This window comes from Helobdella robusta (genome assembly GCF_000326865.2).
Source record: "Helobdella robusta unplaced genomic scaffold HELROscaffold_30, whole genome shotgun sequence".
In the NCBI taxonomy this organism is placed as follows: domain Eukaryota; kingdom Metazoa; phylum Annelida; class Clitellata; order Rhynchobdellida; family Glossiphoniidae; genus Helobdella; species Helobdella robusta.
In genome coordinates this window covers 396435-420912 of record NW_008704502.1, presented here as the reverse complement: position 1 = coordinate 420912, position 24478 = coordinate 396435, and the positions used below count along the sequence as shown (strand labels likewise).

General features: G+C 30.8%; 3 protein-coding genes across 3 annotated transcripts; 2 read left to right on the top strand and 1 right to left on the bottom strand.

Annotated features, from left to right (window-relative positions):
* Positions 1-1966: 1966 nt before the first annotated feature.
* HELRODRAFT_174486 (hypothetical protein) lies at positions 1967-3376 on the top strand (the record flags this gene model as incomplete). The annotated part of the gene is made up of 3 exons (XM_009021936.1): positions 1967-2311; positions 2362-2436; positions 3179-3376. 3 exons carry the CDS (start codon positions 1967-1969, stop codon positions 3374-3376), a joined length of 618 nt encoding a protein of 205 aa, XP_009020184.1.
* A 14969-nt stretch (positions 3377-18345) lies between these two features.
* Positions 18346-18759, top strand: HELRODRAFT_174485 (hypothetical protein; the record flags this gene model as incomplete). The annotated part of the gene is made up of 1 exon (XM_009021935.1): positions 18346-18759. The coding sequence occupies one exon, from the start codon at positions 18346-18348 to the stop codon at positions 18757-18759; it is 414 nt and encodes a 137-aa protein (XP_009020183.1).
* A 3287-nt stretch (positions 18760-22046) lies between these two features.
* On the bottom strand, positions 22047-23370 carry HELRODRAFT_174484 (hypothetical protein; the record flags this gene model as incomplete). Its single annotated transcript, XM_009021934.1, has 2 exons — positions 22047-22450; positions 23364-23370. 2 exons carry the CDS (start codon positions 23368-23370, stop codon positions 22047-22049), a joined length of 411 nt encoding a protein of 136 aa, XP_009020182.1.
* Between the last annotated feature and the right edge of the window lie 1108 nt (positions 23371-24478).

Sequence of the window (24478 nt, the reverse complement as noted above, 5' to 3'; positions counted from 1 at the left end):
GATTGATTAAGATGGTACTAATGAGGAAAAGAGATTGGAATAAAAAAGTTGGTAGACCTGCAAAGAAATGGATAGACGACATTACTGAATGGTCTGGTGTTGGTATTCTGAATTCAATAAAACTGGCCAAAGATAGAAAAGGTTTTTGGAATGAAAAAAGGAAAGAAATGTAAAATGCATGCTTATATGTACAGTACACCATCGGCTTCGACGGTCCCCTGACGGACAAAGGAGAATCATTGATAGATTGATTCATATTTTATAATATTTTTTACAAAGTAAATGTTTTTCGATGACAAAATTTTTTTTTTAGGTTTAATAGACTAAACTGTTAGCTTTATTTAAAATATATAAAACGTAATTATTTGCAAAAAGCGAATTCTTTTTTCTCTTTTCTATTGAAACTTTGTTTTAGTTTTGTTTTATTTTTTTTAAATTTGTACTATTATAACTTTTTTTATTTTTGATGTATTTAATATTGATTAAAAAAAGTTTTTCAGTTTGTTTTATTTACTTATTAATTTATAGCTATTTCAATTTAATTATGCGACCTCTAGAGTGGAACATTCCCGTGAATCACAATTTGAAACAAAACCATCCAGCCAATGTAGTCTACCAAATTTGATAGTTTTATACGCTGCGTATGTTTTTTTTATGTTTTTTTTTACTTTCAATAATTTACTTGATAATAAAGTGTAACGTAGTGCCTCCTTATCGCTCCTATTACTTTTTTGGTCAGGTATATTATTTAAATTTATTTTTTACTATCCACGTTCAACTGACTTTATTTTTGAGTTATCTTTTCATTTTACACCGCTGTTTGTCTCACTGTGGGCTTTTTAAATTGTGTAAAATGTAATTTTTTTTCCAAAAAGCAAATTATTATTTTTTTTTTTAAATTTTGTTTTTTTTTAATTTTTTTACTTTTTACTATGTTAGCGTATTTTTTTTTAGTTTTTGATGTATTTTATATTGTTGAAATTATTTACTGCAAAACATCTGGGTTCGTCATAAACTCTGGTTTTTTAAATTAAATGCTTAGCTGATTAGAGCTTCGTTTTTGTTAAATCAATAAAAGGAGTGTTAATGAAAAATCATTTGAAACGAGTTCGCGTGGACTTTTCAACCGCTACTTACTGGAAGTGCTTGAAGAACCAAATGTTAGTTTGTTTTACTATAGTATGTCATTATTTGCATAATACGTAATTGTTTTCATAATATATTAATGTTTCTATTATGTATAATTGTTTTTGAATTTATAAATGTTTTTGTATGTATAATTATTTATATATTATATGTTTGCTTTATTCAATAAATGCAATTAAAAAAACTGCTAATAATTTCAAGTTGCCAGGATAAAGATGTAACTGTAAAAGTTTTAGATTACTACATACGTACGTGCGTACGAATTTTATTTATAAAAATGTAACATTCCACTATCTTATTTAAATGTTTCTGTTTAATATTTTTCAACAAATGTTAGTTTTGTGTTCGCAAAACCAATGACATTGTACCTGCATGTATGTGTGTATTACACGTGATTTAAAAATTTTAATTATTAATTACATTAAATAAAATTAAAATGTAACATGGATGCATGCATACATACATACATACATACATACATACATACATACATACATACATACATACATACATTTGGTATTTGTACCGGTCTCCGCACAGGTTGGCAGATTTAGATTTTAAGTTACAAATTCGTATAAATTCGTATTTAAAGTTATATAATCATATTTATTTAAATTCAATTAATTATAATTATATATTTGTATTTAATCTTAAGTTATACATTCGTGTTTAATTTCAAGTTATAAAATTATTTTTAAGTAATATAATTTAAGTGGCACACAGGTGCATGGTTTTAAAGTTCTTTTTTTACAAGTTTTTAGGTTATAAGCCATATGTACAGTTTACAATAATAATAACAGTTTGCGTTGTTGGTTTCTGAATGTCGAGTCAAGGACATGTACTCAGCACGACTTCTCTCACTCTGTGCCATGTGTGTTATAAACATTTTAAGTTGAGGCAGGATGGTACTCTCGTTAGACATGGTGGAAAAGTGAAAGGCTCAAAATGTCCGGGATCTTTAAAGCACCCACCTTCTAACAGGAAACAACGAAGGTCGCTCAATGTCGTAAACGCAAACATTTCAAAGACGAGTGAAGACTCGGGGGTTCTTGATACTGCTGTCGATATGGGGGGTAAATCGTCACTGGCTGAAATTTTTTTTGAAAAATCATCTGGCTGTCGGTTGATTGACCATGGAGGCAGTTTCCAAAAGGAACCTCAGGAGGTAGAGACGGTCCAATTCCACAACACTTAAGGAATTTAACACATGATAAGATAGAAACAACAGAACTCATCTGTGCCATGACCGGTTTTATCAATCTGCTGTTGGGCGGCGTTTGTCCACCCGAGGTGGTTCCATACTTGTTTGGCGGAAGATTGGTGGCCTTGTCAAAGAAGGACGGTGATGTCAGACCTATTGCCATTGGATGTGTATGGAGACGCTGGGCGGCAAAATTTGCGTTATTGGTCATCAAGGACAGGGTGGGTCTATTTCTCCAACCTCAGAAGGTCGGTGTCGGGATTAGCGGTGGAGCAGAAGGAGCGATACACGTTGTCAGGCGATTCGTCAATAATATGAAGGAAGATGAAGGCTTTCTAAAACTTGATTTTTCAAATGCTTTCAATTCGATTCGTCGTGACCATATGCATCAATGCGTCAAATCTCGGCTCCCAGAAATTTTCAGTTTTTGCTGGTTGGGGTACGATGCTGATTCATTTCTGTCTATTGGTAACAGCATCATTTTTTCATTAGAAGGTGTGCAACAAGGAGATCCCTTGGGACCGTTGCTTTTTTTCGCTGTCGATCGACCCACTAGTAAAGGCATTTTGATCTAAATTTGTTGTCGCTTATTTGGATGATATTGCGTTGGGTGGATGTGTAAAGGACCTAATGTATGATGTGGGATTGATAAACAGTAATGGTCGTAAATATGGTCTCAAGTTGAATTTAAAAAAATGTGAAATCACTACAAATTCAACAGTTTTATCTTTTGCCCAAACAAATATTGAAAGAATTGAGATGAATGAACTAGAATTTTTGGGTTCGATCGTTTGTAGAGAAAAACGCCATGATAATTTTTTGACTAAAAAGCTGGTGGATTTTAAACATATTATGTCAATGATGACGGAGATTGGCAAGCATGATGCCCTTGTCCTGTTGACGCAGGCAGCATTCATTCCAAGGCTGTCATACTTCTTACGTACCTCTTCTGGCCCGTCTCAGGAAACGTCAGATGAATTCAACAACGAACTGCGCATGGGTTTTCAGACTATATTTAATGTTTTTTGAAGATAAAGGTTGGAGGCAGGCTACATTGCCTAGCTTGATTTTTTTCTCTCATTTTCTCATTTCACTTTATTCTTATCTCACACACACACACACACACACACACACACACACACACACACACACACACATATATATATATATATATATGTGTGTGTGTGTATATATATATATATATATTACAATATTCTGTAAATTCTACCGAATGTTTGGCGCTAATATGTTTGTAGTTCGTTTTTTCAATTTTTCTCACTAAAGTTTTTTGTTGAACGTTTAGTTTATTAAAATTCAAAATAAACTTATTTTCCGAATTCATGCTGCAAATAAGGCCATATTTCGATTCCGAATGAATCATCATCAGTGCTTTCTGCTGTTTATATAAGGAAATATTGACTTTGTCAAAATGAACTTAGATTGAGATTGACTTTGTCAAAGTGAACTTAGATGGAAATTAGGTGTCAGGTTTCTTTATTGGCTGGTCTTCTTCTTTGGTCTCCTTTTCTTCATCGATAGCTTCATATTCTTCTTTGTCACTATTTCTAAAACTGATACGATCTATGATTTGATTCGTGATGGGCTAGATATTTTCGTTTTAGTCGAAACTTGGCATGGATCTTTGAATAACATTTCTGTTAAATCATCAATGCCACCAGGATATAGTTATGTTGATTTTTTTGAGGATAAATGATCCTCATCATGGGGGTTTAATTATTTACTTCATTTAAGTTTAAGAAAATAGATTTGCCAATATTTAGTTCATTTGAAGCACTTGCTGTTAAATTATTTATTAGCAACAAAGATTTTGTTCTATTAGCCCTCTACAGGCCAGGATCAGTTTTAGTTAGTAATTTATTTTTTGAAGAATTTTTATGTTTACTAGAAAATATCACTTCGTTTAGTTTAAATATCATACTTTTGGGTGATTTCAACATTCACCTTGAGAAACAGGAAGATCGTCATACTGTAAATTTATTGAAAATATTAGAAATGTTTCAATTAAAAAATTTGATCGACGAACCGACTCATGAACATGGAGGTATACTTGATCTGATTATTTGTTCTCAAGATTTTCAGATTTCAGATATTAAGATTTTTCCCAGTGGGACTTTTTCAGACCATAGTTTAATTCAGGTTAATTTACCATTAACTCATAAGCGTCCTAAAATAGTCAAGAAACAAGTTAGATCCTGGAAATACCTAAATGAAAGCAATCTCATTAAATATGTACAGACTTCTCCATTATCAAGGTCTTGCCAAAGCAATAATATTAATATTGAGTTTGATATGATTAGTTCTGAACTCAAGAAATTGGCTGATGCAGTTGCTCCACTTCGTTTTGCAGAAGTCAAATGTGATGTTAATGCTCCGTGGTATGATAGTGAATGCAAAGCTTTCAAAAGACTTTGTCAAAAGAAAAAATTACAGAAAATATCAGACAAAGAAATGTAAAAATGAGTGGATAGCAGCTCTGTTTCACAAAAAAGAAACAGTTATTGGAAAAGACTTGTTGCAGATAATAGTGGATTTTCTAAAAATCTATAGAATGCTATTAATAAAGTCCTTTGCAATCAGGTCACTGGTCAGTCATTGAGTGAAGTTGTTGGTTTAGATTCGTCTCAATTCTTAAAGTTTTATAATGATAAAGTAAATAAAATTAAACAGTCTACCAATGTGAGTAATTGATCGACTATTTGTCAAGCTCAGTACAATGGGAATTGTTCTTTTCCTGACTTTATGCTTTTAACAGAATCTGACGTTAAGAAAATTGTACTCAGTTTGCCATCAAAAACATTTATGATAGATGTCACGTTGTTTACATTCAAATGATTCAAGAGCTGTTTGGCAACCACTCGTTAATATAAAATTTTGTGACAAAGCAACTAATCTGGGTTTCATTTTTGATTCTAGATTATCGGTGCAGGATCATATAAAGATGATAACAAATTTATGCTCCGGACAGATTCGAGAACTCTATAAACTCCGTAAGTCATTAGATAAATCTGCTATTCATACCTTGGTGCATGCATTTGTTCATTCACGATTGGACTATTGCAATGGCCTGTTTTACGGTTTGCCAGATAGGTCTATTTCTGCAATTCAATCCATTCAGAATAGAGCAGCCAAATTGATTGTTGGAGGTCTCAAATTTAACCATGTTACTCCAATTCTTAAGGGCCTTCATTGGCTTACTATAAAGAAAAGAATTAAATATAAAATATGTATTTTAATGTATAAAACTGTACATGGTTTGTTACCAAGTTATTTGATAGATAAAATAAAAGAGAAGTCTATAATGATGAGTGGTATGAACCTTAGATCAGATGATGGCATTTTACTGATTGTACCTGATGTCCATCTGCAGATAGCATCAAAAGATTTTGAAATAGCTTACCGAGATCTTTTAGAACTAAAGATTTGAAACTTGATGATTTTAAAAAGAAACTTTAAACTTACTTTTTTTCTCTTTGATTGTACTTTTTTCTTTTTTGACTTTGTTTAACTATAGATAGCGCTTTTGAGAACTTTTTGATTCTAATTAGCGCTTATAAATGTTTCATTAATAATAATAATAATGGTAGATCATAAAAAAGTTTTTATAAATGACGTGAATAGCGATATAATGTTGCTCTAGCATCTGTAAATGAATTTGGTATAACAAAAAAATTGACTATACCTGCCGCCAGGGGTCAGAAAATATGGGCTCTAGTCTAGGTTTTTGTCAATATGATCGCGATACTATAATCGCCGGGTACTTTACAAAGCAAATTTTATATCAATTTATTCTTCAATAACAACTTAATTTTACAATATTTTAAAGCCACATTTCTTAATATAAATATAATTAAAAAAAAGTTAAAATATCAGAAATGACAACGAATATATTGTGGATATCGAATACACATCCATGTCAAATATTTAAAATATTTGTCACATGAACCGAATTTAATATGTTCAGGTTACAATAAACAAAGTGTACGGGATGTTAAAGAAAAAATTTCAAAATTGTCCTTTTGATCCACTCAAATACCCACAAAGTCCAGAAATGAGAATCAATCTTGAAGATCCAGATAGAAGCTTGTGGGATCCTATTGATTCGGATAATAAATTTTGTTCGAAAGAAGAAGTTCTCTGGCAACAAATCCATGGTATCTTATTTTTTTGACAATTGTAAAAAAATTTCAATAAAAATCTTTCACCATATTACTTTTATTTTTAAGTTCAATTCGTTTTGTACATTCACAGACTCTGCAGATTTGTTATTTCAGATTAGCCTGCAATGAGTTACTGATTTTACGCAGTTTACCTACATAATATCTATTATTAAATAGATTATGATGACTAAATTGATTAAATGCTAAAAATAAATTTATTTTGTGCAAACTCCATTTTTAGGATCGACATTTAACTTCCACTCATTCTATGGTTTTACTACGCTATATTTGTACCCATTACTTTTGAACACATTACCTTTGATCCCAGTCACTTGTTCCGTAGTTTAATCTAATTTCGAAATAAGTTTTGTTTGATATTGTTATGCTATTAATTATGATTATGATTATTGTTATTATTATTGCTATTATTATATTATAAACCTTAATTAATTACCCTTAACCTTTAATTACCTAAACCCTTAATTACTTGCATTGAAATCAGTCCTTAATAATCAAGCTGACACAATTTTGCATTATATGATGGCAACTAGGATATAACAAAAAATAAACAAAAGCATAATAAAAAATAAACGAAAAACACACACAGAATTATACTAAATAATTTTAATATTCTGTATAAAAAATAATTTTAATATTCGAAATTAAAATAGTTTATTAATTTCAATTATCGGGATCGAAATAATTTAATCTTTTAATAATCACAAACAAATGTAGCCTGGTCAAGTTTAGTCGAGACCATGTAAATAAAATAATTTGCAGTAATTGTACAAAGTGTGATAAACAAATAAGAACAGAAATCTAACATTCTGTTAAAATACTAAAAAGGTAAAATTATGTTGCCTTGGACATGTGTTAGTAAGTGTAAAAAAGGTTTGGCCAAGCAAAAATTACACAACCGTAAAATTGCGTTTAACTACGAAGTGTGTGCCAATTCGAAGATGTGTACTGTACATGTACAATTACGAAGATGTGTACTGTACATGTACAATTACGAAGATGTGTACTGTACATGTACAATTACGAAGATGTGCACAATAATGAAGATGTGTACAATTACAAAATGTGAACGACTATGAAGATGTGTACAACTAAGAAGATATGAGCAACTAAGTACGTCGGTTTTTATAACTATAAAGATGTGAACAACAATAAAGATGTAAACTATGAAGATGTGAACAATTTTATAAAGCGAAAAAATAGAACTAGAACTGATAAAATTCAAAGTTTAATTCAAATTCAAAACTCGGAATAATGAAGTTGACATGAGATCAACATTAGATAACTATGATTGGTTTGAACAAAGCTTGTTTAGGCAGTATACAATCCAGGCGTTACAACAGAAGCGAATAAGAAATTAGTAAAAAAAATTTTGAAGTTTTTTTTTGAACAATAATTTTATTTTTAAATAAAAATTATAATGCAGTTTCTTATTTGAAAAATTACTCGATCATAAAATAGAACAACAATTTGATTTGTAAATAAAAATTTTATTGTAGTTTTCTTATTTGCAAAATTAAAACAAATAAATGTTTGTTCTCAAAATAATTGTTCACAAAAAAGCGGGTAAAAATTATTATACTTTTTTAAGTTCAAAGAAAAAAACTTTTTAAAAGATTTTTTATTGTTTTATATTTTATTCTTTTTTTCTCTCGAAATAAATTTTGAAATAAAATAAAGTAGTATATACACTTCAAATTTATTAGCAGCCAACTGGTGTATAAACTGAATTGTAATTTTGTACATTTTTCATCCAGTAATTCCAAAGAATGTCCATATTCAACTTCCGGATAAAGGGCTTGTAATACTATCCTTCATCAAAAAGTTATCAAATGTGTTAACAATGAAAGTAAACATTGTTAACTTTAACACAAATCATAGCCACATTAAAGTACAACTGCCCAACGAATGTGTCGATCAAGTTCTCCGTCCTGTTAATGAATATTCCGACGATTCAAATGTTTATTTTGATTTTTTCAACTTACAAAGATTAACGGTTTGTTAGCTTTATAAATATTGTAAAATTTTAGCAATTTTTATGTTTAAAGTTAATCAACATATTTTAGAAATTTGAATTAAGAATGTTTATATTAAGATTTTTCTGATTGACAGGTATCTTTTATCGAAGTCCGTCCACTATCTATTTATTTTATACAGTGCTGAGCAGCAGATGCAGGTCGGTCAGTGGCAAGCTGCAAAAAATATAGAAAATAAATTCTTGACTAAAAACGCAATAAAAAATTTATTTTTTAAATATAAATAATTAGATTGAATAATAGTGGTAAGATAATGCGTGAACGTGGTCAGCTGTTTAACAACGACTGATTTTTGTAATGTGAAGTAAGTATGGAAATGAGCACGCAAGCGGTTATCCATCACAAATCAAATTTTTTTGTTGAGATAAGCGAGATCAGCTGTTCAAACATAAAATCGAAATATATTAGAACGGTGTATAAAATTGCGTGGTTTGTTAAAAAGCATTTGTATTTTGTTTAAAATTGCTTTGAACGGAATAAATTATCTTTCAATTTGTTGAAATTAATATAAAATATTTATGATTAAAGTTAGTTGTTTTTTTTTTATAATTTCATATTAGTTTTATCGTATTAAAAGCGTTTGTTTGCCTGAAAATGATAGTGCACTTTTGACCTGCTGAACTGAAACTGAAATTATTTTGTTGGAATTATGAATAACCGTTAGAACAGAATTGTTTGCATCTTCACTCACCGCGTTCCGAATTAGCATCAGAGCAAAATACTCAGAGCACACAGACTGGGCAATAAAAACTTCTCAACTGTTTCCTTCCACCTATTTCGGTGAAATCGGTTTTTTATGTCTAACTGTGAGGAAGACCAAATACAAAAACAGTTTGTATGTTTGTTCGCAACTACGCGCACTGTCCTCATTTTAACTGAGCTTTGAGGAAATTATAAAAAAAAGGAGCAAGCTTTTTTGTCGCACATAACAGTTTTCGTTTTTAAATGCTGAAACATATTTTTTACTTTAGACAAGAATTGTAACGTGTGTGTTGCACAGTTTGTTTACTGGTATTCCGCGTCATTCCTTTTAAATTCTGTATTTATAGATCAATAGTGATCACACAGTTGTTAATTTTAAGATTACTGGTTTTGAATGTTTTGCTGTGAAAATTAAGAAAAGATTTGTTATGATTTGAGAAATTACATGGGTTTCGAAGATATCCTGTCACAAGCAATGGAAGTTCTATCTGCTTTAATAAGAGATGATGAGAGAAGTTGAACAATTTTTAGAGACAAAATGTACTCAAGAATTCGTCCCAAAAAGGAACGTTAATTATAAATCTAAAATGAATGATGAACTCAAAGTGTTGATCAAACAAAACATAAAAGCATTTATTACGGAGATTTATATATTGATATGACGAGGACGTGGTAGAAATGTATCGAGGAATCAGAGGAAAAATAAAAAATGTAAAACCGAGTTAAAACAACAATCTCAGGAGAATATAATGATAACCCCAGGCTGTTATGGAACTTTGGAAAAAAGTATCCAGGCATGAAGAGTTGGTAGGTCCACTATCAGTAGGAGGGAACATAATTGATAACATACATTTCGATCATGATGATTTTACAAGATATAGTAGTTATGCTACGAAGGACTTGTTAATAAATGAAGAAATGGTATCAGCAAAATTATAATTTGCAGGATCAGATGGAATACATCCTAGAGTTTTGTGGGAAAATGCGAGGTTAGATCTGTCTATTCAGGTTATTTCAACGATCATTAGATGAAAGTGTTGTTTTTGATGATTGGATTTTAAGTCACAAAATTAAAATTAAACACGAATAAACGTCAGTTATTAAAACTTGGCTCCAACAAACCGTGTTTACCCTAAATCATTTTTGGATGGCAATGTAGTCACGAGGTCAATATAGTCTGCAATTGTGAAAAGGCGTTTGACAAGATTTTCCACAGTCGTTTGCTGTTCAAACTTCAAGGATATAGTATGAATGAAAAGGTAGTATAATGGACCAAGAAATATCTCAGCAATAGAACGTTTCTGGTCAAACTAGATGTCTTAACTGGACCAAAACCTATTTTGGGTGGGGTTTAGAGCCCGTTGCTTTTTCTTCCTTATATTTACCAGAAGAACAGAAGATTCAAAAGTCTACAGGGTATTGAAGAGTGAAGAGGACAAAAACAGTTTTTTTGCGCGATATTGGTAAATTAATAGTTTGGTTTGATAATTGGAATTAAACACAGATAAACATTAGTTGGTTAAAAATTGGCTCCAGCAAGCCGTCTTTACCCTACACCATTTTTGATGGCAACGGATCTCTTCATCTGCCGTTGATAAAAGAAGTTTCAGATCTTGGAGTCATTGTAGATGATAAATTAAAGTTCAATAGTTATGTTTTGAAAGTAATTCACAAAGCGTGTCATTGCCAGGAATTTCATACACCTCAGATGAAGCTTTTGTAACTGTATACAAGTCATTGATGAAGTCACACATTGAGTACGGTTTCCAAGTATGGAATCCTTACAGAGTACTTTTAATAGAGAAGCTGGTAAAAGTTCCGGGAATGACAGCATTTATTTATCAATAAATAAATAAATATATTTATTTATTGATGAAAATCACAGCATGTTTGGCGTTAGTTAACTTCCAATTTAACTTTTAGATTTTTCTAACGGTTGATCGTAAATCATTTTCAAGTTTTTTTAGTTCAAAACCAAAGTTTTGTTTATTTTATGCATGATAGAACAGAAAAGCTTTTTTCAGTATTCCTATACCATCTTCGGTGTTCAAATTGATACGTTGTGTTTGTGCCCAGATGATTAAATATTTTTATACTGTGCCTATTTATTGGTTCCTTGTTTATTCAAAGTGAATATTTAGTTGTACTATCTTTCAACGTCGTAAAATATAACACTTTTACGGGTTTTCATTATCGATAAATATAACACTTTTATGTGTTTTCATTATCGATAAATTTAACACTTTACGTGTTTTCGTTATCGATGAGTCCTCTGTTTTTAAATTTATTGGTAGGAAGAATTCCTATTGCCCGTTGTTTAATATTTATTATCGGATGTCTTTGATATAAATATTAAATTAAATTCTATCGCAATAGTATTATTTATTAATATTATTAATTTCTTTCTTTTTCTAATTATAAATTGTAATTTATTATTTAGTTTATTAATTATATATTAAATTTACAAAATGTTTTTAATACCATTTTATTGCTTCTAATTTAAAAATAACATATTTAAAAAAAATTTATTACTGAAATAAGTTAAATATAAACTAATATAATTATAATAGTTTAAATACAACAAAAAAGATTTTTTGGTAAAAATTGCCTAATTAGTGTTATTATTTGAAATACAGTTCAAAATGTTGGGACTATAGTAACCAAAACTTAAAAGTAAAATCAATTTTTAACAGATAAAAAAAAAGTATTATTTATATTTTTTTTATAAGTTAAAATAGATTTTAATTTTAGATCTATATATTAGAATAAAATATAAGATCATTTAATTATATATATTATATATACATATATGGAATAATTTGGGAAAAAGTTTTACATCCGGACATCCACCCTGACGAAAACCACCAGTTATAAGATATGGGCCTAGCCTTTTGCTCAAAAGCACGCAGGGCAGCGTGGATGCAGTTTTATGTTATGCCCAGGACTTTTGCCGTGAAGGGTAGAAAAATTGCTCAATGCCGACTGAATGGAACTATAGCATGACAGTTCCGCTATACAAAGGCAAAGGTGATCCATTGAATTGTTCATCATATCGGGCTATACGTCTGTTAGAACACTTCCTGAAAATTGTCGAGAAAATCATTGAGAGAAGATTATCGTCGTGCATCACAATCAGAAATTATCAATTTGGTTTCCTAGCCGGAAAATCAACAATTGATGCAAATCACAACGCCGATACGCACTGGTGACATTTGGAACCTAATATATGCTAATGATATCGTTTTAACAGCCACGTCTGAGCAGAATGCAGCATAGATGTTTAAAGAATGGAAGATCAGACTCGCCGATCATGGATTCAAAGTCAACATCAGCAATGAACACTGGTGAACCCATCCAATCCACAGCTACTGGACAATGTCCCTGTTCAGTTTGTAAAGCTGGTGTAGGTAACAATTCAATCAAGTGTCAGCAGTGTAACCGTTGTTCAAAAATAATTGGTACTTTATCTAAAGTGTCCAATTTTGTTTTTCCTACTGCATCAATCCACAACAACAAATTCAAAATAGCAATGTTTTAGAAGCCATTAAGCTAGAGAAAGTCACATCGTTTCAATATATAGAGGATGTTCTGGTTTGTATTGGAACAACTGATGCTGCCGTTCGAGCACGCATACGCGCAGCCTGGAATAAATGGCATATCCTAGCCTCTATATTGATGCGGCGTGACATCCCACTACCACTACGATCAAGACTTTATAAATCTGTGATACGTCCGGTGTTGTTATATGGTGCAGAAACATGGCCAATGACAACCAAACTGAGACAACAACTTCAACGAACCGACATAAAAATGCTCCGATGGATGCAACGAATTAGTCTGAAGGACCACATCAAATCTACCGAAATCTTGCGTCGTGCCGGTTTAGATGATATAAAGGACGGATGCCGGCAACGCCGTCTGCAGTGTTTGGTCATGTCAAACGATGTGGAAACAGTGCCATAACTTCTCTAACAGATGTTGAAGTACCTGGCACACGTCCCAAAGGCCGTCCAAAGAAGTCCTGGTCGCAAACAATCGAGCAAGATATGAAAGCTCTTAATTTAAATGAAATGGATACAACTGATCGTCTAATTTGGCGCAAAATGTTGATGGCAAAGAAAACAACGTCGTACCTCGGGAAACTGGGTCTTTGGACGCTAAACGAAGATTGATTTTTTTATTATTATTATTAATATTATTACCATTATAATATCACCATAACAATCACTACATTTATTAGTAGTAGTAGAAGTAGCAGTAGTAGAAAAAATATTAGTATTAGTGGTGAGAGTGGTATTAGCAATAGTAATTGCAGTATTAATATCAGTTAAATTATTATCAATAATATAATTATTAGTTATAATTAAGTAAAATTCTTCTAGTAGGATAATATTTATTTGTTTTTGTTGAATATTAATTATTGTTTCAAAGTTGTCCATAAATTCTTTTTAGTTCAAAATGATATTTTTGGTTCAAAGAAATTATTAATACGGTGTAAAATTTTAATATTATTATCTACATGTTTCTATTTAGCATTATATTATGATTATTCATTAAGTGTTTTTTATAGCACCATTTTGTTTGTGCATTGTTAATCTTCGTCTCAAAGTAGTTATAGTCATTGCTATATACCCAATATATTATATATAGCTTTAGTTATCAATTCAATTTGATATTTTAATTACATCAGAAAAGCATGACCTTGTATTTGACGATAACTATCGAAAACATGAAAGATCAGTCTGACACACAACAGTTTAAAACACAGCTCATCAATCTTGGAAATCCTTTCACCAAATTATAATCCATTTGTGTAAATTTTTGAAATATTTCAGTAAACTGCTTAATCATGTAACGCATCTACATCATTTTAATATTTTTATTTTTTATAACTAAAAATCATATTTATGTCAATAAAATTCTTCCAACCGATAAAAATTTCATGTAGTTTTATGTCACATTTGGTACTTTAAAAAAAAATATATATATATATATATACATATATATATATATATATAGGAAAACATTGGTGAAAAGTCACGTATTATATATATATATATATTATATATATTTATATATCTATCAATGTTTCTATTTTTCTATACACAAAGCCTAGATCCTTCGCTTTCGGTAATTTTATCAGCTTCATATTTTTCTTCGAATCGAAGTCTTTTGTATGGGCAATTGAACGTAATAATGAAAAAAGTTGAAGCAATGGCTGTCAACGCCATAAAGCCCAGATCAGCATCTATAAAAAAATTAAATTAATACGAAATAAAATTTAATAAGTTAATTTTTATAAACATACGTTAGAATCAAAATTATGAAAATTATTATTAAGATTATTTAAAAAATTGTGCGTGAAACTAAACGTTAATGCAAAAAATCGTAAAGATAAGAGTCATATATATATATATATATATATATATATATATATATATATATATATATATATAGTGATATTGTTATATGTAGTTCATCTGGTATGTATAGTATTTTTAACAATGGAATTCTAAGTTCCATTGTTTTTTTGTGTGAGTAATTTCTTTGTCGGTAGGATCGTTACGGCCCGTTGTTGGATTTTTTATTAATAAAGCCTCTGCCATTCTCAAATTGATTATATTATGGTAGTAAAATAACACTTTGGAGTTTGAGTTTAATATTTCCTTTGTTATTTTTATTTGGTGTGAATCCATTAGATGATTTTTTATTGCACCAATTTGTGTACGCATTGTTAACCTCTTGATAAAGTCTTAGTAGTAAATCCGATATATTCTGTGTTTCGGTGCCTACAATTTCCGATTTTACAATCAAAAGAATATACTAGATGACTGCTCTTGCTTTAGGTTTTTGTTTAGTATTTAACAGTTGTAGTTTTTAAAAATAATTGCAATACTAAACGATTTTGGTTTAGTATTGCAATTATTTTTAAAAACAAAGGATGAGGTTTTGTCGTTCGTGTAATAAATAGTAAATTCTAATTTATCATTTTCATTGATAGTTTTTACATTACCGTTTACAATCCTTTTTATTATTTTCTCATCGGTCTTATAAGCTGTTGACATCGTATTTTTGTAATAAAGTATTATGTCATTTGTTGTTTTATCATTGGTACTTTTGTTTGTTACAACAAGATCTTTTTTGCTAATAATTTTTTCAATAAATGTTCTTTTGTAACCATTGTTAATTAGTATGTTGATTACCCGTTTGAGTTCAGTTACTCTAACCTCTGAAGAATGTGTGAAGGCTCGATTAATAAATGATAAGACCGTGCTTGTTTGGTAAGCTTCGCGGCATTCAATTCGTCCATTCAAACAAAAGTTTTTTAAGATGGTCTTTAGGGATATCCAGTGGGGGGATATCGGAATGATACACTTCATCAAGAATGGTATTAATGGTATCTATTACAGGTACATTGGTAAACAGGGATTCAACATCCAATGATGCGATTGTAGTACCACTCATCGGTGATTGTAGGCACCAAAATACCGAATATATCGTATTCACTACTACGACTTTATCAAGAGGGTTAACAATGTATACACAAAATGGTGCAATAAAATAATCATCTAATGGATTCACACCTAATAGAAATAACAAGAGAAATATTAAACTCAAATACCAAAGTGCTATTTTATCAATACAATCATAATATAAGCAATTTGAGAGTGGCAGAGGCTTTATTAATAGAAAATAGAAACCCTGTAATAAACACCATAGTTCTCTATATACTTACTGGTTTGAATTTCATAAACTTTACAAAATTTTGTTTGTTTGAACATCCTTTATTTTTTTGCTATATATATCATAAAAATAATAAATTAAGCTCTATCACATTTAATTTACAAAATTTAAAGCTTTGATAACTTTTTTTACCCATTAATATGACATAGCATTTCTTTATAATGTAATGTGTTTTACATATCGAGTTTTCAAAAGAAACCAAGTAATTTATGATTGTTTTGAAAAAAAAATAGAAAACCCAAGAAAAATTTAGTTCTTTCACTTAAAAAGATTCAAAAAACATTAAAATTTCATTAAAAAGATTAAATAAGTTACAGGAAAAAAGTGAAATAAAATTATTTCGTTTCATACATCGGTAAACTGAAACTGGTAAAAAACACTTTTTGGTGGAAATAACTTGATATTTTAATGACAAAATTCGAATTTTTGAAATCAACAACTAAGAATTTTGCAAATAATAAAAAAACTAGAATTTAAAAATGTTTATAATTTAGCTAATATAATAACAAAACAATTCAATTCAGGTGACTAACTTACAAAATCATATAAAATATATTTTCATATTAAAATAATTTATAAAAAAGTTTCCGAATACAATATAAAACAACTGTAGTTATTCATTTTCACAAAAAAAATTTATTATGCAGTAAAATTGAAATTTAGAAAATTGACTAAATAAAAAAACAAACTCGGCCACAAAATGTACCCACTTGTGCTTATTATGTCATGTATTGGCGCATCATGGAAATGAATAGAAGCTGAACGGGAACCAATAGAAAACAAAACTGTGTAAAGCGCAGCCTGTAATTGACTGACAAATATCATTATTTAACATTTGAAAATAATTTTTAAAAAATTTACATAGATTCACAACATTGTACATAAAAAATTATTAAAAATTTGACTTACCCTGACAAAACTAAAAGTCCAGCACTAAGACCTTCAGCAACGGGAAATGTACATTCAACAGCCAATTCAAGACACAACGGATTGATAGACAAACAGAATAATCCAAGCAAGGAAGCAATTAACGCAAGTAGGATGTTAAAATTTGGATATTGACAAAACTAGAAAATTTACAAAAAAATTAATTATTTAAATAGTTTTAATGTTTTGGTGTTAAGCTAAATTTGCAGCAGTCGGTTGAAAAATATACGACTCAAGGAAGTCTGATTTAGGAGGTCGTATGAAAAATATACAAGTCCGGTAAAAATTACGGAGACTGGGTTCTGACTTCAAGCAAGCAAAATTTTTCAACTTTTGCATTATAATTTTGAATTAAATTAATTTAAATTATATACCACATGTAAGAATTTTTTATTTTCATCTTTCTATAACGCCTCTTATGAAAAACCTCAGAAGCGCAAAATGAAAATAGAAGGAAGTAAAAATTAAATTGAATTAGAATAAAATAGATAAAAACTAAATAAAACAATTTAAATAAAAGTTTAAAGTAATATTAAAATTCAAACCAAATTAAATAAAATGAAATTCGGTAAAGTTAAGTTATAATAATGAATATCAATTATAATAACAAAAAGAATGAAATCTTGTTGTTGCGTAAATATAAGCATGTTAAATTATTGAGAATTTAGTAACGATAAAAATTTCTCATAAGTTCGCGATTCTATGCTATTATATTAATCATATTTTTTAGTTTCGTAGTTTTTCAGTTTTAATCTGTTTATGCTCAAAGTTGAAAAAATAAACTATTTAACTTTATTTAATTTAACATCCGGGTATTTTGGTTATTTTCTCGTTCCAAAGGGTTCAGTAAGCTATCGCGTTATCGAACTAAAAAAATGTTTATTAAAATCAACAAAAATAATTGCAATTGTTAAATAAATATTATGATTTAAAGCGATATTTGTACAAAAAAAACCTGTTAATAAATTTCTAAGAGACTAAGTCAACACAGATAAGCCTCATTTTTTAGGTAAAATAAGCTAAATTTGTATTCAAAAAGATAAAAAATTATACGTAAAATGTTTATGTTGATTTATTTACATTTTTGAACAAAGGAATGTTTTAGTAAAGTTCTGAGACTCAAAATTGCAATTTTGGCATTTATTTGCTAAGTAAAATACCGGATTATTTTGATTGTTAAATAATTGTTAATTATTATTAAATGGTTAAATGTAAATGAGTTTGTAAATGGGTTGGTCAAGATCCCGATAATTGCATAGGAGTCAATACTACTACTAAAAATAAATCATAGGCATGGATGTTATAAGCTTGATGCTCATTAACGCTGCTCATTAGTTTAAAATTTTTGGTTTATCTACATGCACTTTGGAGCAACTGCTTAGGTAATTATTTTATGCCATCACAAAGAAAAACAACGGCCCTAAGTCCCCAGCAAGCCTTAAGTGGTCAAGGGGTGCCAAGAATCCCTGGGAAGTATGCAATAGCAGAGGGATGTTGCAGAAAAATTCAGAATGGCCCCTCTATGGTACTTAGACTAGGAACGCTCAATGTTGGATCACTGACTGGCCGCAGCATGGAAATCGCAGAAATGCTCGAACGTAGAAGAATTGACATCTGCTGCCTTCAGGAGACTCGATGGAAATCGATTGGTGTCTGTAATTCAACTCGGACAAAGAAAAATATAAACTATTCTGGAAACTTCAAAAGACGGCCAAAAAATAATGTTGGAATTTTTGTCAGAAAACCGCTAGCCCAAGAAGTATTAAGAGGATTAACTCACGTCTCATGTGAATCAAGCTTCGCCTAGAAAAGCAAGCACCACAGGCAGGCGAATCAGAAGGGATGAAAAATGACTTCTGGGCTGCGTTCTCTGACACCATCTCAACAATACCAAAATCTGAAACAATCCTGATTGGAGGCGACATACATGGCGGTTTTGGGTATGGAGAACGGAATGAAGATGGCAACCGGATCCTTGAGTTTTCTGAAAGTCACGGGTTTTGTTTACTGAACACATATTTTAGAAAGAGGTTGGATCATCTCATAACATACAAAATTGGACCATCAGCCAAGCAAATTGATTTCTACGCTGTCAAGCAACAACACCGAAGGCTATTCAAAAATGTCAGTTATACCTGGCGAATCATGTGTCACGCAACATAGCTCCTTGTGGCAGACCTAGTCGTCAAACCGTCACAACATAAGTCTAAACAAATGCCTCGGAGAATCAAAACGTAGAAGCTGAAAAGCAATATTCATCGAGAAAAATTTCAACAGATTGTAGCCTTACAGTTAGACTACCAATCGCAAGCCAGTACAGATTGGAATACATACAAAACCGTTTTGATAAACGCTGCAACTACAGTTTGTGGGAAAACTGGTACAAAACGCCAGCATGAATTGGACACTCGGTGGTGGAATGACAGAGTACAAAACGCAATAGCTGAAAAGAAAGATGCATACAAGCAATGGCAAAAATCAATCAGTCTGTTGATGACCAAAAAATTTTCCGTGATAAGAACAACTATGCAAGACGTCAAGTCGCACTAGCTCGGACAGATCAGTGCTGAGAGTGGCTCACTAAGAGCAAAGATGAACAAAAGAAATCTCTGTATCGTATAGCAAAACAAGCAAAGCGTACGAAAAAAGACTTAGTTGGTGCCTCATGTATCAAAAACGAAAAAAATGAGATGGTTCTTGAACAAGATGAGATCAAGCTACATTGGGGAGAATACTTCAACCGTCTGTTAAATGAAACAAATCCCATCAATGTCAACTTTGACGCTCCACCTATCGAAGGTCCGATTCCAAGCATCACTGTAGAGTAACTTACAGAAGCTCTGAAAGCTATGAAGGATGGAAAGGTAGCAGGGCCCTCTGAACTCACAAATGACATTATCAAAACATTATCAAAGTTACTACAACTTTGCCGTGAAGTGTGGAGAAATTGCTCAATGCCGACTGAATGGAACTATAGCATGACGGTTCCGCTATACAAAAGCAAAGGTGATCCATTGAACTGTTCATCATATCGGGGTTAGAACACTCCCTGAAAATTGTCGAGAAAATCATTGAGGGAAGATTTACGTCGTGCATCACAATCAGAAATTATCAATTTGGTTTCCTAGCCGGAAAATCAACAATTGATGCAATTCACATCCTTCGGCAACTCGTGAAGCAATCAGGTGGAGTCTACGTCGACAACTCATTCCAGAGTATCTTGTTCGACTTGTGATGGAAATAACAATCAAACTGGAACAATAACTTTAACGAACCGATATGAAAATGCTCCGATGGATGCAACGAATTAGTCTGAAGAACCATTTCAAAACTACCGAAATCCTGCGTCGTGCTGGTTTAGATGATATAAAGGACGAATGCCGGCAACACCGTCTGCAGTGGTTTGGTCATGTCAAACGAAGTGGAAACAGTGTCATAACTTCTCTTGCAGATGTCGAAGTACCTGGCACACGTCGCAAAGGTCATCCAAAGAAATCCTGGTCGCAAAAAATTGAGCAAGACATGAGAGCTCTAAATTTAAATGAAATGGATAAAACTGATCGGCTAATATGGCGCAAAAAAATTGATGGCAAAGAAAACAACCTTCTATCTCGGGGGAACTCGGTCTCTGGACGCTAAACAAAGATTGATTGATTGAACTGTCAATGAAACTGCTAGAAAGGCAGCATATATTATTTTTAGAGCACTGCAAAGTATGCCGTGTCAGCTAGTTATAAATTTTATAATACTCAACGATTTTTGAAATTTCAGTTAATTGATATAAATCTTAAACCTTATTAATTTATAAATCTTAAAAACAAACCAAATATGAGCTAAAATTACATTGAAAATAAAAAACCATGACAAAGGAAATTAATAATGATGCTCCAGCACCAAATCCAATTTTGGCAAACAGCTCATGTTGCTTTGTTCTATCCGCTAGCGCGGATGATGTTGCTGCTCCCAACAAGCCAAAGCCAAATATTAAAGCTGCACATATGGCAGAAAATTGCTGCAAAATATAACATAATTATGTTTAAAAATTAACATAACATCAACACAATTATTGGACGGAATACAATTGAATATATTTATTTTGTTAAAACATACATTTTAATTCAAATATACCAAATTTACTAAAATAATATTAAAAATTATTCTAATTATTTAAGGATATTCAAAAAAAAGAAACAAAAGATTACTAGAAGACAATTGTATCTATATACATAAAATTAAACGAGTAGTAATAATAATATTATTGTATAACAGTTTGACGTTCCGTATGCCTGCTCATACCAGAATTAGCTGAGCCAGCCTGCTTTGATGGACTTAACATAAATTAAACGAATTAAAAATTAATTTACTGTTTACCACAATTTATTTATTCACTATTTCACAATTTGTAGCTTTTTTCAAATTCAGTATATATTTATATAGAATGAAAATTTTACGTTTATGCCTTTTTTAAAAATTCTCTATAAGTTTAATTTTTCTCAGTTAATAATAAAATCGTCTGATGAACTTACACTTAAACAGACCAAGGAAACTTAAACTAACTCTGGAAAAACAGTCGTTTGGCAAATCAACGCTCGCTAATTTCAAATTTTTCAAGGGTTATTAATAACCATCGCAAAGCATACTAACTGGAAGCTGCATATGTTCAAATTCGAGGTGATGGATAAAAATGATATTTTTCTTATCAGCAAATATAGATAATAACTTCTGAAGATGAGTTATCTATAACTCGAAATAGCTATTTGCAAATTTATTTAATAAAAATTTTTAAAAAACAATATAATGACTAATTTCTCTGACATCAATAAATTAAAAAGAAATATAAAAAAGTTGAACAATGTTGAAAGTATAAAATATACAAAATATGTTAAATGAATTTCAAAAGTTAAATACTGGAAGTGAAGGTAGAAGTACGAATATCGATATTGCAAATTTGGAATGACAACGAAACGTGTGTGGAGTGGTGGGATGGTACGAGTGTATATAAATAAATATATTATGCTAATGTGTGAATAGGTGGAATAGTAATGTAAGTGATGTTAATTATCGATTGTAAATGAAGCGAGACATGGATATTAATTATATAAGGTAGGAGAATAGCTGGAGAGTGTGGTCGAATCTATTGGTTTGTTTGTTCATGGTTGGTTTACATTTGTTGATGTGCAGGGCCTCACGGATTTTCAACCCACCCGGGTGGGTTTCTGTGTCGAGTATCTTGGTATTCACATCAAGTATGGCTCCCACTCCATTTTGAGCTGTCTTTATGCCATTCCAGAACAACTTGTATTTCCCAATGAGAGAGGCACTATTTGATTTCCATCTTGTTTCCTGCAGAGTCTGATATTCCAGGATGGGACGCCTGAATTTGCGCAATATCCCTCCGCTGCTGAGTATTTTCCGGATATTGTCACCCCTTGACTTTTTTTTGTATTGACATGGAAGATGAAGTTCAAGCATGATAGAAGAGGCCAAATAGTTTAGCTCTAATGTAAATTCATAAAGACTTACAAATTGTATAAATATTAATATAATTTGTATATACTATAATATAAATATATATATTTTATAGTATACTATATTTTAATCAATACTATAATAAACAATTTTGTCATGATGAAAAACCATAAAATTTATTTAATGTGATGTTATTATACTCCTTTTAAAAACATTTTGGGGGTTTATTTTGTAATTATATGTCTGCTTATATTTATGAACTAATTTTCGTTGTTGTTTATTTGTATATATAATTATTTATTTAATCATTCAATTATTTAATTATAACAATTCATTTCCTTAAAAAATTAATTTTCATTTCATGACTTTTCAACAGAAAATTATGACTTGATATGTACTATGATACATATAAGTTGCTAAAAAACTCGACTCAATCAAATATTTTGGATTTTCTACAATTTCAGAAATTTTAAGAGCAGCACTAAAAATAAATTAAACCGTTGTAATAATATTCTTAAAATAATGTTCACTTACAAAATTACACTTATTTATATTACCAAAAATTATTAATAGACATACATCTGTGTAACCACGGGGTAAAAGAAGCATATCAAGAATGGTAACAAGCGAGCTGATCAATCCAACACCTGCTCCGTAAGATACAACCAGTATAAGATATTGAGACGTTCTGATGAGCTGTCCGAAATATAAAATTTTTATATAAACTCATTGGGAAATATTAAGCAGTAATAATAAATTATTTTAAACATTATCCGAATGTTTTTTATTTATTTATATGAATTTAAAAAAAAAATCAATTTGCATAGAATTATTTTATGTCCGCGTCCGATGTTAAATCTCCTTTAAAAATATGATGTTGTTTAACATAGTCATTTTTTTTGATGCATCAGTGAGTAAAACGTAAACGCCATAAGTGTGCACCTTTCATGTTTATTAAAGGTGTGGCACGTATATCTGTGTCCTATTTCTATAAATAATTCTCACATCTTTTTGCATACACATATGTATACATGAAGATAAATAAACTTTTTTGTTCACCTATCAAAATTCGGATAGAAATAAATAAAATTTGTTCCAAGTGAATCTCTATTTTTCAAAAGAAATTATTTCGCCAAATTTCTATACAATCGTACTTTTGGTTACGGAAATTTTGTGTTGAGTCAACATAAAGACGTTCCTTTATATATATATATATATATATATATATATATATATATATATATATATATATATATATATATATATATATATATATATATACATACACACTATGAAGTAGCAAATTGTCGAATTAGGTCATCGGTGAATCTTTAAAGTCCAATCCTTGACGAGCATTTCCGTGCACATGTTCCACATACACTTTTACTATTACCGCCAAGGCCAGGCTGTTTTTTCAGCTCGAGCCGTAATCAGTGCCGGCTTAAAAGCGAAAATAGCCGACTGGTTAAACTTTTTCGATTGTGAGAGTCGCAGATCCTCAAAACAGAGGGCCTTGTGGTCTAAATTTCATTTTTTTATATTTTTTTCAAGAAGTCTTTGTATTTACGTAAGGAACACTTGCCAGTCAATTTCCCGATGCCAGTTGACTAAAAAAGACCTATCTGCTTGGTAATTCTTGTGTTTGGCATACGTATAACATGCCCTAGCTAACGAAACTGAAGCAAAAGCAATTCTAAACCCATTTCGCTCACTTTTCCAGAAACATTGGTCTAGAGCCTTGTCTTCCTACCTGCTAGCAATCATACGCAGACACCTACGAATATGACGACAGTAGAACGTCAAGGTCTCGCAGCCATAAAGAAGTGATGTGGGCACAACTGCTCTGTATTCCGCATTTGAGTGGCCATGTTAACTCTGGCCTCTTTCCAAAGAGGTAAGGTCAAAATATCAAAAAACAGCAACTGCTTTCGAAAGCCTCGCTATAACATCGTCATCGATAGTAGCACTGTTGAAGATATATCCGTTTAGAAAACAGAATTTATCAGCCAAATTTAGACACGAGTCGTCCACCAACACATATGCCATTGCTCTCAACC